The 21,064-nt window shown below is 36.2% G+C and overlaps 1 protein-coding gene across 1 annotated transcript; it reads left to right on the top strand.

The window, feature by feature from the left end:
* Positions 1–12,884, top strand: LOC149772030 (uncharacterized). The gene is made up of 4 exons (XM_089947966.1): positions 1–508; positions 11,008–11,069; positions 11,586–11,651; positions 12,870–12,884. The coding sequence occupies exons 1-4, from the start codon at positions 1–3 to the stop codon at positions 12,882–12,884; spliced, it is 651 nt and encodes a 216-aa protein (XP_089804092.1).
* Positions 12,885–21,064: the final 8,180 nt, after the last annotated feature.

Raw genomic sequence — 21,064 nt, 5'->3', positions numbered from 1 at the left:
ATGGATATGACGGAAATAACGCTCATTCATTGTTTCGTCATTTATTGTTATTTTATCATACCAAATGCAGCAGAACCAAGCAAATATGTTCAAAGTGAGGAAATTGCAATTTTAATAAAGAGGATAAATGTGATGGAAACAAAGATAACATATATAGAAAGATTCGCAACTGAAGGCAGACAACGTGAGAAAGCGATGCAAGAACGAATAGAATATCTAGAAAAGGCACGGAGGCATTGTCAGACGCTAACCAATAAAATGGAGACACATCAGGAGGCGATGCAAGGTGAAATCAATCGGCCATATAAAGAAATTCATAGGTCAAAAGAAGCGGATAGAAAACTTCAAGTAGCAATATCGGACGCATCCAGGGATGAGAATAAAGATCGTGCAGGTCCGGACAAGGAAATAATTGCCACTACTAATCTGACGATGAACGAGACAAATGTCCTTGACATTAGTGGGGAAATGAAGCCGTCCTTTGTGCATCATAAACGAGCCGACGGTGGTAAGATGTTCAATAAATATAGGCACGAAACCAGAATCACGCACACGTGTTCTTACGAATGTACATACAAAACCTCAGAGAATATCTGTGGTAAGCGAAAGAAAGTACGATCTGCATGGAAGTTAATTCCAGTCACACCATATCCCCCTCAAACTACACCCCAAAATCTAATTATATTAAATAAACATGCGATTCCTATATCTGCAAGACATATTTGTATTGGAGTGCAGTACATAAAACGACTTAGATATAGCTATTAATTTCTGCCGATTATACTGAAACGGTTTTGAAAGCTGTTTGTCTTGCGAACAATTAAAAGCTTTTGTTTATCTCTATCATTAGGGGCCCCGAGTGGACTAGTTGTCTAAAGCGCTCTCCGTTACTAATCACTGCCATCTCACCTCTGTCTGCGTGGGTTCGAGTCTAGGATTCGGCCAATGTGGGTATGTGAGAAAGCTTGCCAGTAGCTTCTCGTGGGTCGGTGGTTCTTCCCGTGGTTTTCCAGAATTCTTCCTTCACCATTAATACTGGCCGCCATGTATAGGCTATCGTGTGCTGAAAAATGGCGTTAAACCCCACAACAACAAAAACAACATCTGTATGATTACCACTCATTAATGCTTATGTATGCTTCAGTTTTGACATGTTAGCCCATAACTTCCAAACGTGTGATATGCCAGTCAGTTCTAAAATATCTATTTTTAAAGGCATGTCTTACCTTCGATTACATGAAAATAATTGTTGAAAGAGAGGTGTCATGATTTTCAAGCAAGGTATTCATTAAATTACTTTAACTTGATGTATTTAAGATCTATCAAAGGTATTTATGGAGAAAGATAACCCATAAGAGAGCGTCTAATTTGGGTAAAAACCCTCGTACAGGAAATGTACTAGTTCAAATAACCTTCTCTTTGTAATTGTTCTTTCATTGTAATAGGTGTGAAACAAACATTGCACCAATGCCAAAATGACTCCATTTGTTTTAACACGATTGCTTCTTTTGGAATGAAATTTCTACACATATCTTGCTTGGACTTCATTTAGTGTTGGCAGTGTTTATAAAGGAAGTGTTTCAAGCTGAGTCTTGGCATTGTACCAGTGACTAGCAAAACAAAGCTGACGCTTTGTCCTTTTGCATGGATAAGGTGTACATACATATATACATAATTGTCTATTTCTATAAATGCATACATACGCATATGCAGTAATATATAATTACATGCACAGCTTAACTTCAGAGGTTGAGTATTAGCAAAGCAAAACCGTATCGAGGGTCTGCATAGGTGACAGAAGTGATTGATTTAATTAGAACAATAGCTGAAACATAAAACAATGGATCATACAAGTGGTTTCGGAACAATAGGTGAAATAGACAAAATATTTTGATAGTAGCTTGGCCAATTTAACTGGGAGTGGTATTTTGACCTAATTTAGTTCTTCAATCAGAGGGTATTGGAACAAAAGTAGGAACGGCCATGACCTTTCCGTATAGATCCTCTGGTGTATGCCTTATCTTTGTTCAAAAGAACAAAACTAAACCGTAGATCAATGACTGATGACATCATTTCAAGGCTTATTTGAAGACAAATATTTTATATATTGTTGTTGATTTTTCAATGGGTTTTGGCCCCGTTTTTAGTACATGCTAGCTAGATATGAAGCGCAGCATACCTGATGGATGAAGAACCCGGGGGAACACTGGGAAGGACCATCGACCATCGGAAAACTACTGGAAAACGTTATACATTACGGCGTTAGCCGAGTCGATAGTCAAGCCGAGGAGGACATGGATGAGATGGCAGTGATCTGAAACGTCGACCGCCTTAGACAACACTGCCATTTCGTGGTCCGTCTAATATGATAGGAATATGGCATACCATATACAAGATTGTACTTGCCCGATCCTTTCAGATGTGATTTATGAAAAAATCTACTAATGGTGGAGCAAACGTTTGAAATATGGATCCGATGCCATGCATTTCATTTTAAATGAAGACAACTATAGCTTTTTGACACACAACGAGACATACTGACTGTGTTCTATAAAACTGCAGTGTGTGGTAGTGAAATCATACTGCAATGCTTTCAGAAGGCTCAAAAATTAAGGTTTTGCTTTACATCAATACATTATATTTTTATCTACAAATGTTTTTTTCAGCTGTTTAGTCTAGAGAATAAAGCAGCCATGTAGTGAAAATGATATGACCACCCACCCCCAATAAACAAAAACAAACACATATCTTTTGTTCTACTAAATCTCAAAACGTTTGTGTTTGGGAAAATGCGTTTCTTTTGTTTCTCTGAAAACCATGAAGACATATTTACATGTCGAATATAAATATATTTCAGCTCATCGTTCAAGAATAAACGCATAGCAATTCCCGGTACTCTTATTCGTAATAACTTATGAATGATCGCTTCCTTTCATGCATGTGTGTGTGTGTGTGTGTGTGTGTGTGTGGTTGTGTGGTTTTGAAATAGAATACACGATTTGTTCCGAATTTAGTTTGTGACTTTTAAATATTTGAAAACTGTAATTTGTTTGGCAAGTTACACTGTTAACAGAAGATGACTGCGTAGCCGTGTGTCTTGTTCACGGACGTGATTGATCAGCTTTCTTCTGGTCATTTTTCCTTTCTCTTGGTTGCATGCACTCGTATTGTATATGCATAGTCTAAAAGAACACTTCCCATACCATATTTCTTAGTTATTCTGGCAATATCTGGTATAAAGCCCGTTTGTTTTAGCGGGTTGTTCAGATACTGACATAAGCGCATAATGAAAATCGTTTTCCAGATAAAAGTCCAATCGCCCTTACACACTCGGCTGAAAAAGAGCAATTTCATCCTATATATGTATGCTTCCATTGACCAGAGTCGCAAGAGTACAAACAGAAGAAAAACTCGTTTGGAATCGACATATTATTGATATTATTCAAAACTATGAAGAAACTTCCTGGAGAGCAAATATGGAACTAAGGGGTGATTTAATTCACTTCAGAAACATTCATTTCGACTTAAAACCAAGTAGTATATGGTTTCATGGGCGTAAATTTCCATTCATGTTATGGCCTATCTCTGAAGTAATGAAACTATATATCATGCCTGTTGGTGAAGTTAAGGTATGCAAACTCTGTGGAAAAAAGACTGACGAAAGAGCGAAACATCTTATTTTAGGTTGCGAAATGCTGCTTGAGGAACGAAACGTTTTCTTTGAGAGAGTGATTGACTCTTTAGAAGTGAGATACGTGGTTAACTTATTCAGTCAAGAAGAAGATATATTGTTGGAGACACTTCTTGGAAGCAGGGTTGATTGCATGTCGTCTATTGATGATGATGTATCAGATTGGCTCATGTTGGTGACCGCAAACAGCATAGCTTCATTCTACAATAAAATGTATCCCTTACTATCAACCAACATGTTCAAACATGACATAAATAGTAAGTAGTAAATTAACATTAAAAATAAAAAATTCAAGGCCAAAGTCTTCTTGTCAAATCCGCAAATTGTGTTGTATGACAGCTGTAGACAGTGTATTTGTTTATGTTTATATATGTATGTGTATATGTATGTACGTATGGGTGTATGTATGTGTATGTATATGTGTATATATATGTGTATATATGTATATGTATATGAATGTGTGTGTATGTATGGGTATATGAATATATGTGTATATGTATATATGTATGTATAAATATATATATATATATATACATATATATATATATATATATATATATATATATATATATATATATATATATATATATATATATATATATATATATATATATATATATATATATAGATATGTGTATGTATATGTATGTGTGTATGTGTGTGTATGTATATGTATGTGTGTATATGTGTATGTATCTGTATGTATATATACATAGATATGTATATATATGTATATATATATGTATGTGTATGTATATATATATATGTATATATGTATGTATGTATAAACATATGTATATGTGTATGTATATGTATGTATGTATGTATTTATGTATATATATATGTATATATATGTGTGTGTGTGGTTATGTTTTTGTTTATGTATATTTTCTATAGATTTCTATATGATTTTCGGTATTTGTATATCTCATTTTGTAAATGCATTAGTTGACGATATATATATATCATGCTTGCGTTCTCGTCTATACTGTGTCTCATAATCTTATGATGCGTATAATATCTATCTTAGTAACCTGATATAATCTTTGTTGAAGAGGTAATTAAGTCATTTAGACAGTCAGTCATAGATAAATGCATGCACGCACGGATACGCGCAAACAAGTATATGTATGCATAAATAAATGTGTCATATGAAGAAAAAAAAACTAAATAAAGAATTACACTGTTATAACTTTTTCATTTCATTTTCGTTGCTCTCTCGAACTTAATGTTAAGCACATAACAATATAGACGTATTAACTTTTCGAAATATTATCATCATCATGCAACGTTTAAAAGATCAGTGCTATGCTCAGCCAAATGATTGCAGATTTGAATAATTGCAGGTATTGAGATATTTGGTTTTGTCAATACGGTAGCTGACACAATATTACTATTGTATTTTTGTCACTTTTCTGTTCTATTTGATGATCTTGTATTATCCAGAATTTGTTTAATCTGATGTAATCTCTGTTGAAGAGGAAACAAAATCAGTCAGCCGGTCAGTCAGACAGTCATACATACACACATACATACATACATACATACATGCATGCATACATACATAAATACATACATTCAAACATACATGCATGCACACACATTCATACATACATACATACATGCATATATACCTACCTACCTACCTACCTACCTACCTACCTACATACATGCATACATACTTACATACATACATACATACATACATACATACATTTACATACATTTACATACATACATGCATTATGTAGAAGGTCAATCATACGTTTATGCTGCATTCCTGGAGAATGCGAAGGCCTTTAATACGGTATGGCATAATGGCCTCTTTTATAAGCTATTCTATCTCGGAGTTAAAGGTAAACTGTGGAGATTGATTAAAAATTCTTTTCGAGAAGTTAACGCCCTTATTCTGCACAACGGGCATCATTCGAAACCATACAGAGTCAGTGTATATATGTACATGTGTGTATGTATTCATATATATGTATGTGCATATATGTATGTATATATATATATATATATATATATATATATATATATATATATATATATATATATATATATATATAATGTACTGTAAGTCGATTATTGTCAAGCTATGTTCCTATCTTTACTGTATTAACGAAAAATTAACTGAATGAAATCTCTTCGGGTATATTATAGTTGAATTGATAATATTAGTGTATGCCTATATGCATATTACAAGTAAAGTGCTACTAATGATGGCCTAAGACGAATATGCATATATACAGCCGTACTACAGTAACAATGTATTATCTATCTTGAAGGGCATGAGATGTGACTTTGGTATTTTTCGCGAATGAAATAATATTACCTTTATCTGGGTGGGGTTAATTGTGCCAATATTCTAATAAACCGCTAACGGACAGCATATCATAATAGTACTGGTCACGTTGTAATTGTGGTATTCTGATGACATATTTTACATTCATTATATGGCTTTATTTTCATTCACAATATTCATGAGAAAGAGTTCACCCTCTTCTGATTATGAACTGGCTATACATAAATGGCTGTTTGACTAGACACTTTACAGGAACACTACTTAAAACCAGTATGCTTAGCAAAACGCGCAATCAAAAGTAGAATTGTATTTAGGAGTAAATGACAGAAACGTTACTATAATTTTATTAATATTACCCTGTCCTTGTCTAACCTTATACACTTCATATAAAGGTGTCTAAGGATATAATAATTTCAAAAAGCGTTAGATAATATAAATTGGATCAGTCAGTCTGGATGTATATAACCATGATTTTTTCTCCATATTTAATATAACGCTGTAATGTATGGGGCGACCCCTGAAATATCACTTTGATGTGGAGACAATATAGCTAACAAAACCAGCATCATGGATTTCAAATAAAGAATATACTATAACACATTTATATCTAGTCTATATTCTTAGATGGACGACAAGTAAGGATTTAAGCATTTTTAGGAAATCCGTTCTTACTTTGTAAGGTTTTAACTATTTTAGAACTTTAGTTTCATATTAATTTGAAATTTACAAGGAACATTAAAACGAGCAGTAAGCGGTCTATTGAAAATAATTTCGAGAGATTATTTTAACAAAACTGATGCTTAATCTTTTATATATTTCAGATTGTAGGAAACTCTATCTCTCTATATAATTGAGAAATCAATCATGTGTTTTGAACGCATACAGTTTTTAAATGGTACAATAGACTCATCCTGGTGATAGAAGAATGTTCATATGTAATACTATATATTATTTGAAATTTAATTTTGTCAGTGAAGTAAATGTTAAGTTTGTAGACTTTTCAAAACTACATGTATATCTGATGGATATTTGTTTTAACTGCATAGCGAGAATAAAAAAGAAATAATTAGCTAATTATCGGATCCTGGATAAAAATATCGACATTAACATTTTAATTATTATTATTTTATTATTGGTGATGTTGTAATTGTTGAATAAATATCAAATGGCACAGGTAAATAGCACTAAATATTAAAAAAGCTACACAGAGAGAACTGTTTCCAGAATGATGATTAAGACTTTGGCATAACATTGAACTAAGGTGAGCCCTTTTGTAAATATCGCCTTAATTCATCACGAATAATGGGCATGCAGTAATATGTTTAAACAGTGTCTAATAAGTTTAAGACAGAAAACAACAATTTTCGTTGCAAATCCTATTGACCTTTGATGCTGACATAATAACGTTTGAGCAATGACCCCAACAATGCAAAACTTAATTTCTGATACAATAAAAAGCAAAGCACGATCACATACTTTGTCGCCCAAGTCATGAACCCCAAAGCGCCTTTAATCTACTCAAAACTACTTTTTAACCCGCTCTCGCCAGGAATGATTCCCATTCAATTCGCTTTTTAAACAACCTTTAGCGACAGCACATACTTGTCAATGAAATGGGACTTATGTATACAGACAGCTTAGCTCTGTAAAAGCTATAGCTACAATGAATAATACGTACGGTTCACTGATATGTATCATGTTGCATGAAAGCATAACCTTCGTTTGACCCTTGATTGACGTTCTTAAGATTATTTCGTTAGAATGTATTGATATACCAATTCTATATAGAAATACTTTCTTGGCAAACTCACACACACACACACACAGATATATAGATGTTTAGATGGGTCGTTGTCGGGCATGTAAGATTGAGTTTCTAATTATATGCTCCAGTCCTATGCCATTTCGGAACGGAATAAACAGCGATCCATTCACAGTTCTCATTTCCAGCTACATCAATTCACATTATCCATCCCAAATCGATTGCCAGATCTTCCGAACAAAACACGAATTATCTAATACGATGTACATTTTACTTCACTTTCTTCAATACCGTAAAGTCTCATATTTGCAAAATCAAGTATGTGAACACTTTGATGAATCGTAGGACTCTGTCTAGTGACAGAGGCATGTGTCCGATATTTCTATTCAGAATATTATCTCTAACCATTATTAAAATGGCAATGAGGGAAACTTAGCATAAATAGTACGATTGATATGCACAACAATAATCAATGTTACCAAATTATAATGACATTCAAATCACCCCATACTGGGATTTAATTCGCAGCACCTCACATTATTTTTTAATATTTTCGAATTGTTATCTAGTCAACAATTTGTTACTTGAAATTTACAAAAAGTAATTTATTTACGACCTTTTCAGTTACCTTATATTTGTCAAAGCGATTGTATTTGTATAGTTCGCATTCTGCATTGAATGAATTAACAAATATGTGGTTTATTTCCCAAGGTTTGAATACCGAGCGGTCGCTATATGCAGCCACTTTTTTCAGATCGCATTGATCTACTTACTGATCAGGCTTTCACACGTTTGCCAAGCATGGAAGGGGAATCATTATTTTCAAAACAACTGTGCGTTATGATAACCACCTCAGGTTATTGATCTGTGATACATATTATATTAGTCTAATTGCTGAAATATGATCAATCTATAGTATATATCATTTGGTTCATACAAGCAGTTTACGTCGCTTCACAAGGTCACGATGATGGACTTAATGAATGAAGAAATCGACCAATGATATGCATGCAGTTTCCTTACCAAACGTCGTTACTATCTTACTACGCTGCTTTTCCTTGATTATATTAAATGCAAACGAAGTAAGCGGAATGTTTAACTTTCATATAATATATTTTTGTGAAAACCTTTGAGGCACAGAATGTTGGAATTTACAAGCACTGTTAAGTGGCACTCAAAGTTTGGACTTTATCTGACGCTAGTTTTCTCTTTGACGAAGTACCATCACCATGAAGTTAATTTTTTAGTTTTAACTACAACCATAATCAAACAAACACGAATGCATTACGAACTAGAAATGTCTAGCAAACATCCAAATATAAATACGAATAAGTTAGCTTCTTCTAGCTTGCTAGTGTACCTGTTGTGCTTGCTTAGAAAGCATGACACATTCGAATAGTTTGTGTTACTAGATCACAAGTCTGTGAGACAAAGGGTGTGTGTATGTGTGTGTGTGTGTGTGTGTGCGAGAGAGAGAGAGAGAGAGAGAGAGAGAGAGAGAGAGAGAGAGATATTGGTGACTGTACACTTTAATTTTCCAGCATATTATACACATTTGCATAACTTGGACCTACTACACTCAGGATCACACGCACTATGAATGATGCTCTGAGCAGAACTACACCAACTAGTTTTACCCTCATCTAAATGGTAGATTGTGATAATGTTTTATTTCCATCCCATATAAAATTGCTTTATTCTCTACGGTGTCCTCAAATTCGACCTTTAAATCCCCACTAATTTCTTTTACTCAATTTTGATCATGCTTCTCGATGGGACTACTTATGTAACAAAATGCCTAAAATAAAAGTGGCCTCCTGGTAACTGGCAATCGAGAGATAAGTTAGGAAGAAGCAATGTTTGAGGTTAACATGCGGTTAAGTAAACATCGAACAACCTATGATTTCAACCTTATTAATAAAGTGAACGTCAATTATTTTCGGAAAATATTGAGTCTATACCAATATAACACATCACATAGATGCCATAGCTTAGGTCAAGAATATACACTTAATAAACTGTATTTCCTTTGCGTGTGTACAATATTGATGTATATGCCAACAGTCTTTTTTTCATAACTCTATTTTTGAATTGAATATATATAACGAGACCGGTCAAAGACATGTTTACATCCAATCTTTTCCCTAACTTTATCAAGGTGCTGTTACAGGAAATATATTCTGCAATATTATAACAATTATAATGAAAGCAAATGTAATCAGAAACGGAAGTAGGTACTGGAACAAACTAGTTTCGACTATTCTAAGTCATCATCATATTAACCCAGTATTGCAATAACAAGACGGCTAGATAATTCGTCTCATAATATTAACATTCTCTAACAAACCTAGCGTTTGCCCTTTTCGTATGTGTGGCCTTTTATATAGTTTTATTATAATTGAGTGAGTATTGGTTTGATTTCGGGAGCTATCAAACCGAATAATTAGATCGCTTGACGGAGCGGACGTTATAACGAAGATTATTTACCAGACTTATCGAATAACTTCCTATAAATTTCACCATCTTAAGTTTCGTAATATGACAAATTAGGGGATATTCTTATGTGTAAGTGGTTTGTATTTTCGTGATTCGCGAGACAAAGCAAGATGAAGCGAGAAAAATCAAGCAATTATGAGGTAACAATTCCGTGAATGTCGTTTAAAGGAAAGCGATTTACGGTTTAACGCCTTCGCGTTGAAGAACCTCTCAAAGGACGTAGAATATTGTCTTCTTACATATCAAAATAAGTGACAGACACATCGGTCTTAAGCTAGTTTCTCGCAAGTGTTCTGACCATTTAGTTGGTTGCTGTTAGATCCCTTGTATTTGGCACATTCAAATTGAAATATACTAAAAACGCATTAATAATTAAGCTATGCGAAATCACGAGAAGGGCAAGGACAAATTAATCACTGAAGATAAAAGATAAAAGCAAATACAAACAATCCGTCGTTGTAGCCCGATTCATGAACTTCTAACCGATTGTTAACCCTCTGTTGCTTGGCTGCTTTCGTCAGGTCCATATATATTGCGCAAAAGGTTCCTTTTCTTCCATACCGTGTTTGGCAAATTTCTGTCAGCGATTCAGCAAAGAAAAGAAAATAATGTTGACATATGTGGTTATCATCAGTCTTTTCGGACTTTGCATTGCTTTCACTGACATACCGACGTCTGAAACATACACAGATGCTGATGTTAACAACCCTTTGGTACTAGAACAAGCAAATTTCTTTTTCAAACCTTTCACAGGACTTTTGACAAGACCTTGTAGAGGTTCTGTTTTGGTCAAAGTTACAAAAGCAAGACACAGGGTGAGTTAGCATTTCTTTATACTCGTATTTAATAACACAACATAATTTCTCATATCAGTTATATTTATATACATACATGTATATATATATATATATATATATATATATATATATATATATATATATATATATATATATATATATATTTATATATATATATATATATAGAGAGAGAGAGAGAGAGACATAGAGAGACAGAGAGAGAGAGAGAGAGAGACAGAGAGAGAGAAAGAGACAGGGACAGATATATTCTGCCAAAGTCAATGTATCTTATTATATGGTCAATACTATCCAAGTAAAGAAAGCGGAGATCAGTGGTCATCCAGACGCATCATCCATTTAACATATATATATAATGAAAACCTTGGCAATCATAAACTATGGAAAATACGTACTCTGTGTCAACCAAACATAGGTCACATATATGATTATTACGTTATGGTGTCACTAGGTTTTAGTTCAGGATGAATATTAACGATACCAGTGTTAGGAATATAAATTTTCTTTACTTTGCAGCTTAGATTCAATCCTCCATTTAGCGGCGTACAGTACGAGCTAGAAATGACTATTCGAACAGCCGAGGTAACTAATTTCTCGCTAAATAGCAATTTAATGTTTCGTCTTTAAATGCAGAATGTAACTGATCCTAAACGTGTATGTCTAATTTCTATAACAGAAGGGTTTAGGTGCACACTTCTATCCGTACTGAAAAATCATGCAAAGGTTTTGCATACTTCTATATCGGTGTTAGCTTTGATATTGTGGGAATATTTTAAAACTTAGTGTTCACTATTCTTTCATTAGGCTCTCGTATATATGACAGGTGAATAAATGATCTACTCCTGCTAAATATAAATACACAAAGGTGTAAATCGTCATCGTTATGAAGATAAATACTGTGGGAAATAACTTCCATGAACCTTGTTTTTGCAAAGAATGATGCACACTGAAGATTGATGGAATAAAATTAATACCTAAATTGGTAAGACCGTCCGGGTATCAAGCACACCAACAAAATTAATCTTGTTTAATTTTTATAAACCGTTATCATCAATCTCCTCCTACTCCTCCTCCTCCTCATCATCATCTTCTTCTTAATGTTATTATGATTATTATAATTGTTATTATTATTATTATTATTATTATTATTATTATTATCATTATTATTATTACTACTACTACTAGGGTCAAGAAAAGACATGTACAGCTTCGATGTTTGCGCTTCCGAAACTAAACTCTGGCAACAAGGGAGGTAGTATAAAGTGTGACTGTACCGACAACACAGAAATATAGACGATTATAAAGGTAAATAACATATATCATTTGTCTTAAACAGCAAAGACAGAGTAAATATAAATTCCGAGGGCAACTACAAGTAGACGTCTTAATGCTAAACACCTGACAATATATATTGATATATCTTAATCAACGACGAATCTTTGAGAAAACGTCTGAAATACAGTAGTATATCTGGACGATTATTAACTTGCATGTCATTTATGTATAGGGTTCGAGTTCCATTCGTGTCAAAAATTAATATGGTGTCTTGCGTGAAAGTGGATTTATTCAATACCAAATAAATACATATTTGTCCTATTAACAATATACATTAAAATTCGCCATGAAATCTCTAAATTATAGCAGGGTATCTTGTGCTTATATATATCATAGCACGTAGAACAGAATATCAGTAAAAGAAAATACTTTTCATGAAGTATTTGTTTCTTGCAATATATTAGAGAAAATAGCGTATACTGCATTTACATTTTAAATTGCATTTTGACATATTTTGTTTTGCAGGAAGAAGAGTTTTAGAGATGCAGAAACTATATCCTTATTTTCATATTTGAATCTCATACATATACGGATATTGCAAATACAACAAATCTACGTCCTACCTGCTTTCTTGTAGAACGAATTGGAAAATAGCACGCTTACTGGGTACAAACCTAATTTTCACAGTCATTTTACAATCTTTTTAAATGTACTGATATGATCGAAAGCCTTCCATTTTAAAAACATAATGTATACACTTTTCTCTCAAACTGTCATACTGGATATTTCTAGTAGCTGTCAGCAGCATGATTTTGTACATATACCGTACAAAATGCATAACAGGGTTCCCTATATTATGCGAGTAAGTTTATAGAAATACATTAGAATTAACCCTTTTGGACGATATTGACTTGTTTAACAAATATTTGTACATTTAGATAATTGATAAATTACATCATAGTGTAAATAGTGAAATTACATAATTGTCTGAAGTTAATAAACATTGGCAACGTTGAAGAAAGTCATTTGAAAATTGACATATATAATTAGAACCTTTTACATTTGTAGTTAATAAAAAGTGTATTTTGTAGTGAATAAAGCAGTCTCGTGTATGTACACAGTCAATGTCCTTCATTTTCCTTTTAGTTCACTTAGTATGAATCACTTATTACACATTGGATTTGTAACTCCTTTGCTAAATCGTTAATTCGACATAATGCTCTGATTATTACTTTTTTGGATCTGCGAGTTTTCCTCGTCAAGAAATCGTATAGACCTTTAAGCCAAGCTAAACAGGGCTCAAAGCCATATCAAAAATAAATGTAAATGATAAGTGTTGCTGCAAACAACTTAATTTTCATACATAAAGTGCCAACCCAAACTTATTACATAGTTATCAATAGTTCTTAACCACGTAATATATTATCATAGCAACACAAAACATATGCCAAGTAAAGCGCGCCTAATAAAACAAAACAAATATTGCTTGGATATTAATCGAACGGAAATTTTTGATTGATTTATATTGATATGTTCATCTATTTGGAGGAAATGCTCATTTGACTGTCACACTTTGTGAAGTTCTATGTGACCCACTGTTATTCGTTGGGGTGGAATGCTCCTAATATTTATTTGAATTACTGTGGAATTCCCACCCTGGCTCGTTTCTGTAGGAAGTGAAATTAGTGATAGAGAGAGGTAAAGCTGCGAGCCCCCAGTCAGCAATACCGACAATTAAATTATTAAGAACATAAAGGTGAAATTCAAAAGAATACCAATTTAATACAAATTAAACGATACTAATTTCTCAACCAATCTTGTTTCTTCTCTCGACCACGCAACAACCTAATTCATCACGCGATTATAGTGTGAGATGGCTTTCCCTTTACTTGGTTTCTACTCATCTGTGTTTACAACGCCAATTTCTTTCCTCCTTCCGGCGTTCTCCGTACTACGTTCTTCCTGTACGCTACCCATTCTTGTTCTTTTTTCTCCTCCTCCTTTTCTCTCTCTCTCTCTCTCTCTCTCTCTCTCTCTCTCTCTCTCTCTCTCTCTATCAACTAGGCTTGTTCTTTGCCTACTGCCTTGCTCTACCCAGTCTCCCTCTCTGAGACTCGGGACTTAGTTCTGTCCCCAAAAGCTTAATGCGAAAAACACAATAACGTTAGCATGCTTTGTTACCATCTAGCTCACACTAAATCAACAATCAATCATCAGATAAAGGCTATCTACATCTTCGGTCACGTATTCGTGCACATCGAAAAACACACACGTTCGTATAGAAAACAACATTGCAATAAAGAGCGGTATCATACTTATGATCCAAACATCACTAAATTGCGTCACATCAATATACATGTATATTCTTAATCTCATTATCCTCAACAATATCACACCAATCAGATGGATTTCTGTGCATTACACTCCCACAAGTGTACACAAATATTCAAATATCCATATTATTTAATTTTACACACTGCAACCATTTCTAAAGTCACAATTCAATTCAACAGTTGCAAAATCTAAAATATCACATGAATAAATACACTAGTTTACCATGAAGTAACTAAATAGCGAATTACAATATTAATTCTGACGAGCGAGCAATCTACATAATCATAGATCATTTCTCAAGTACGCATGTAAATTAAACAATACACAGGTAATACTACATACTAACGATTCTAGTAAGCAAATATACATACTGCACATAATTACAATTACAATATTACATTGCCGTAACATTCTGCAACAATCGAGCAAATAACTCACTGACCTTTACGAAGATGACATTTCGAAATTCGTCGGCTTCTACTTAGATCAAATCCTCACGAAGGATGTCCACGTGTTTCATGTACTTGGTTTTGTCGTGAATCATCTGAAAGTAGCGGGAAGGTTCTGTCAAATACTCCGTCTTGGGTAAACACGGTTGTTGTGCCATTTTACCCCACAAGCAATTTAACATCACTTTGGCAAACGATCGCCTGCCTTCGTTTTTCTCGATGTGGTATAAAGTGATGCCTTCATGCTCCCAGTATTTCTCTTTGAATTTCTTTTGATCTTCGGGAGCGTGACACCAAGAAGGATAGCCACTGGCCTCTTGCTTCAGTTTCAAAAAGGCATCCACGTAGTCTGCGAAAATGCCTTTCTGACTTGGGTCACCCTTATGGTATTGTTGTGTCTTGGGAAAGTGACAAATTTCGTACACTTCTAACAGTTGGTATCCCATGTCCAGTGTTTTGAACAACTCCACGTTGATCCACGTCCCCGTCAAGGCGCGTTCTTCCTTGCTGTGCTGACAAGGCTGGTCTTGTTTGTACGTTTCGGTGCAAGTAAGGCACACAGTAAACATCAGTTTTCCTTGACAATGGTGAAATAACACGGGATGGTACAAGTCCGTGGGAGGCAAGACTTTACACTTGATCAAACCTTCGTATTGACGAATGTGATCCAAGTCAATATGTTGCGTCAGCAATCGCGGGTGCCCTGCAGGAAAGCGTCAATATTTGCACACGTAGGGATACAGCGAACACACGTCCAAATATTTAATTTCTTTTCCTTTCTCTTCGTCAGCGTGGTACAGCAAACAGGTGGCATTGGTCCTTCCTCCGTGATCGTACTCGTGTTCCCACATTTCCACCACTTGGTATCCTTGCTGTTCTAACTTCAAGCGTCGCTGACAAGTGTCCCGGTATAAGTCTTCCTAGGTTCGATGTAAAAACTGATTTTTAGTGCCACAATCAGGATGACAGACGGGACATCCGTGAAATAAGCAACCGTTAAACTCGTACACGATCTTGGGTTTTTTTAAGTCCCAGCCATCGACCGAATACGTTCTTATGGTCTTTCCGTCCCCTCCGGTGCGGGCATGCTGAATCCATTTGTCTTCCTTGTCGCACAAGTAATGTAACCAGCGTAGGGCTTTGACCGAGTATTGAGGTTTGACATACTTGGTCGTTTAAGGACTGATGACAGCCACGGTGTTTTCAGGCATGAATCGTTCTTGTTAGATTAAGGAACACTCTTTGGCAATGGTGCAAGCTTCTTTCAAAGGATCGACCCCTCCGTGTTCCATGAACAGTTGTCGAAATTTTCCACAGCAATGCCGTAAAATGTCCACGTCGGAACGACAATACTTTAGCGTTTCTTCCTGAAAGTCAAAAGGGTCCGAGGCGTGAGCCTCGTACCAAGCGTAGAAAGCTTCTCGTTGTTCGGTACGCATGTTGTCGGGGTCTTAATAGTGAGCCTCAGGCAAATGGGGTAGAACGGCATGTTGATTGGCATCTGTATTGAAAAAGTGTGTAAAGTACCCTTTAGCCATTTCTGTCATTCCAAACGTTTTAGGCATTCGACTCGAAGGCATGGCCAAGTAAGTAATCAAATCGTTAAACTGTACTTGTCCCATTTGCATGAAAATGTTTTTGGCTCCGTTCAAAGTGACTTTAGGACGCTCGGTACCTTGTTCCGTGTAGTATCTGAGAAGAAACTGTCCATCGTATTAGGAGAAACTGTGAGCCATCACCGTGGCATGACGATGGCAATCGCCGTAACGTTCGATGTCCTCTTGGCTCCATGTCTTGTCGATGGGGTGTAAGACCCATCGGGCAAAATCGGCTAGCGTGTTCGGTCCTCGAAAGATTTTTTCACGTCCTCCAGGAATCGTGTTGCAGTGAGGGCAATAACTGAAGATAGGTTCTTGAATGCACTTCTCACACGCTCAGTGAGCCACGCAGAAATTAGGAATGTGAATGCCGGTTTCTTGCATGCATTCGAAATCGAAAAAGATGAAATTGCTTTTATCCTTCTTCTTGTGACCATCATCTTTCTATTGTTGGGGTTGGTATTTTTGCATGTATCATGGGTGTTCCAAGACCACGATTTGGTGACAAATGTGAAATTTGTTCTTTCCTCGACATATGTGTGCCTTGGTAGTATTGGTACATATGCCTTGTAAACACGTAGGACACATTCTCAGGAGTTGACAAGTACATTTCTGCTGTGAACCATGTGTCTTCAGATGTTGTTGGTAACAGGCAGGGCTGACAAACGTGCGCAGAAAAGCAGGACAATGTACTCGTTCGTTTCCTTCGTCCTGACAGGGTTGAGAGGCCAACCATCCTGAGCAATTCGATCCACAATGTTTGCGTTGCTCTTGATTGTTGTAATCATATTCACATTTCTCACAGTAATAACCGTATCCCAGGAATGAAGTGATACGGTAATGGTATCGAAATGGTCATCGTGATGATAGAGATGAATGTATTTTCCGTCCTTAAAGTCCTGGCCTCGAAACAACAGAGGTCCGCGCACTACTTGAGGGTACACTTTTAAGGTGTAGCGTCGAGCTAGGGCATCTTGAAATGCCGCAGCGTGTGTCTTTGGACAGGCCAGATTGTTGTAACATGAGTTCTGCTTCATTTCGTTGTTTGGCTCGGTTCGATTTTCGAATGTTCTCCCAGGCTCTTTTCCATTCTGCCGTGTCGTAATGTCGGCATAGGTTCGTCCCACAACGATAGCCCTGGCTAAACACATCTGGTCTTGAGAATTGTGAATTTGGACGAGGCTACGCTTAATGCTGCGAAGGCCGTTTACCAATAAGGCCTTTTTGTTGCCAGTCCCTTGAGGAAGAGAGACGTGGGTCATGGACAGTGTCGCTTTTCCATCGGTGATGTCAAACTGGTCATTGGATTGTTGCACGTGTTGAATCTTGTCCATGACTTAGGAAGGAGTCAATTCTGCGGGACTGCTAAACTCGATCCAAACAGGGGATTTCAAACCGTCGTGTTCTATGGAAAGTCTCAAGCGATCGTCTTCTTTGGATTGACATTGTCGCTTGAGTGTGGTGAGCGAAGAATCCCACACCTCGGTGATGAACCCTCCTGCTTTCTCCAAAGGTGCGTAGGACTTGAAATCTTTAAACTTCACCGTGCATTTGTGAGCCGTGGTTCTAAATTTTCTAGAGGGACGCTTTTCCGTCTCTCGAATGTGATAGTAATTTTCAGGGTTGATTGGTGAAATTTGGCTAGGTATAGAATCGCTGGGTGTGGATTCTGGTTCACTAACGTCCTCTTCAAAATCACTGGCATGAATTTGTGCCAAGACTTCAGCAATGGTACGATGCGATAGATCACGTTTCTGCCTCTTACTTTCTTCTCCTTTCTTCACGAATGAATTGGATCGTTTCATCTTGACTGCAACAAGTCAAATGACTAAAGTTTAAACACCATGGGTCACTTTATATCCATGGCAGATCAGCGTATATAAAGGGTGTGTGTCTTGTCCTTCCACTATTCATTTCACTCGCAAACTGAGCAGAACGAGGGACGAGATTACACAGATCGAACTTTTCATCAGAGCTTCGCGAGGGGTCATCAGAAATTTTTCTTCAGAGCAGCCGAGGGACTACTCACGCTCCTTTCGAGGTAAAAGTCAAGATACTTGCTATATCTGTCAGAAGAAATGGCATTGGTCTACAGAGTGTCCAGACCGTCAAAAAAAAAAAACCATGGGATAGAAGAGACAAAAGTCAAGATACCTGTTATCATTGTCAAGAAAAAGGACATTGGTCTCCAGATTGCCCTAAGAAAATACAGGAGCAAGAAGAAGAAGAGGTGAGTTATGGAAAGGAAGAAGAGGAAGAAAGAAGACAGGTAAAGAAACAGAAACAGTAGAAAAAAAAAAGAAGAAGGGAAGAAAGTGAGGATGAAGAGCAAGAAAAAGCTGTGAAAGTGAAGACATTAAAAAGAGAGAGAGTGAAGACAGTCAAAAGAAGAAGCCTATGAACTTTTTTAAATGCTATGTTGTGTTGTGAATTGGATTGTAAAATTTGTACCAGAATAAACAGTCTATAAAATGTAAGTGTCTCTTGGTTTTGAGTTTTAGAATAAAAATCTACATTCACGCACTCACACATTCACACGTACTATAAGGGTAAAAAGGTTTTTTTTAAGTTTTAATTGATGTTGGCCATTGAAATATTATCACTTTTCCAGGGAAATGGGTGGCCCTGAAAAGGACCTTTGGGTATTTGTGGGTTTAAACAACAGACTAAAGAAGCAATCAACTTTAACTGTCTTAAGCCTTTGCCACGGCCAGGGCCTACTTCTGGACTGCGTAATGTCGATGATGATTTGGTAGAAATCACTAAGGGTAGTATGGTAGGTGTTGTCACAGGATTGGGTTGTTTAGCTCGGGAAGGTCTTTTTCTCTTCGGTCGTAATAAAGAAGTCCGATACATTTCTTCCAGACATCTTAACTCCGCTAAAATGTCTAACAGTATCGTGACCGTTTGACTTTCACCCTCTTGTTTCTTTACTGCTTCTTCTTGTTGTTTCTTTCTTACCTCTTCTTCTTGCTGCTATAGGAGAAAAGCTTGTTCTGCTTCTTTTTGCTGTTGTATACCTTTCTCCAGTTCTTCTTTCTGTCTCTGTTTAAAATTCTCCACGTGTGGTAAAGAAAGAGAAGGTGGTGAATGCACTGGTTCTGGATCAAATTCTTGCGAAAAAAATCCACAAAATCCCAATTTACCTATTCTGGAAGTAAGTCCAGGTTCTCTTGGGTAGTCTCCACGACCGGTGCACCCCAATTGATCGTCTTCTGAGTTTGCGCCATGTTTATGCTATGTCGCATGGATTGACTGCCCACAAACGCTAGCGACTCTATATAAGGAATGTGACGTCACGGACTGTTCTCTTCCGATTGGACGAATGGTGACTGAATTTTGTAACGAGTGTTTGGATTGGTCAACCAACTCAATCCGTTTCGATCCTTCCTTTCCCTATAAATAATGGCAGTTCGCTACATTCCTTCACCTGTTCTCGTCACCGAGATGTGGACCGACGTGGAATCCTCTACTCTCGTCTCTTCAATGATGTTTAGAACGGACTTACCCATGTACATCCGATTCTCGTGGACTATTGTCAAGATGACGGATACATGTGTGTGGAAAAGAAGAATCTACGTAGAAAGACAAGGTTGTTTAAAGAGGGTTTTGATTTACGGTCCAGAAGTGAGACAGAGTTTAAGGAAAAGAAGGAGACCTATGTGGTGCCCTCTAGGTTAACAGTATGGTATGTTAACATAAAACCCAAAGGCCCTTTTCAGGGCCAATCCTATGCCTCGAAAAGACATTCATTTTCATGCCTCAGTTTAAAAAATAAAAAAAATAAAATAAAATAAATGTGTATTGTCTGTGTTCTCTCCCTGTCCCATGTTCCATTTCCATTGTTCTTCTATAGTCCCATCCATGTTAAAATTCCCCATGTTAAATTCCCATTGTCTCTATCTAGTCCCATCCCACCATGTTAAATTTCTCTTGTCCCTACGGTATCAGACATATTTTCCAATGTTAAAATTTGTATAGTCCTTACGGTACAACACCCCTATTTTATCATTAACGTCCCTAGTCCCTACGGTATTTTTATATACTACTTATGTCCTGTATGATTTTTTGAGTTTAATTTTCAAGCGCATTAAACATTTGATTAGACGTGTATTCCACAACAAAACCCCTTTCAAGACTATCGAAATGTTAGTGTCATAGGAGAACTGCGTTTTGGCCTGGCAGAGTTTGAGGTGGGTCTAGTGAGGCCTCTCACGTCATGTTTGATACAGATGACAATCCTATCATGATACGTGCCAGTTGCGTGACACGGTTGCTTTGTGTACCTCCTAATATAACAACAATCGCACATCCCATCCCAATCTATTCAGGCACTTTC

The sequence above is a fragment of the Sinohyriopsis cumingii genome, unplaced genomic scaffold, assembly GCF_028554795.1.
Source record: "Sinohyriopsis cumingii isolate HCF-2022 unplaced genomic scaffold, ASM2855479v2 utg001527l, whole genome shotgun sequence".
Classification (NCBI taxonomy): Eukaryota; Metazoa; Mollusca; class Bivalvia; order Unionida; family Unionidae; genus Sinohyriopsis; species Sinohyriopsis cumingii.
The sequence above is the reverse complement of the archived record's forward strand: the minus strand, read 5'-3'. Positions and strand labels throughout refer to the sequence as shown.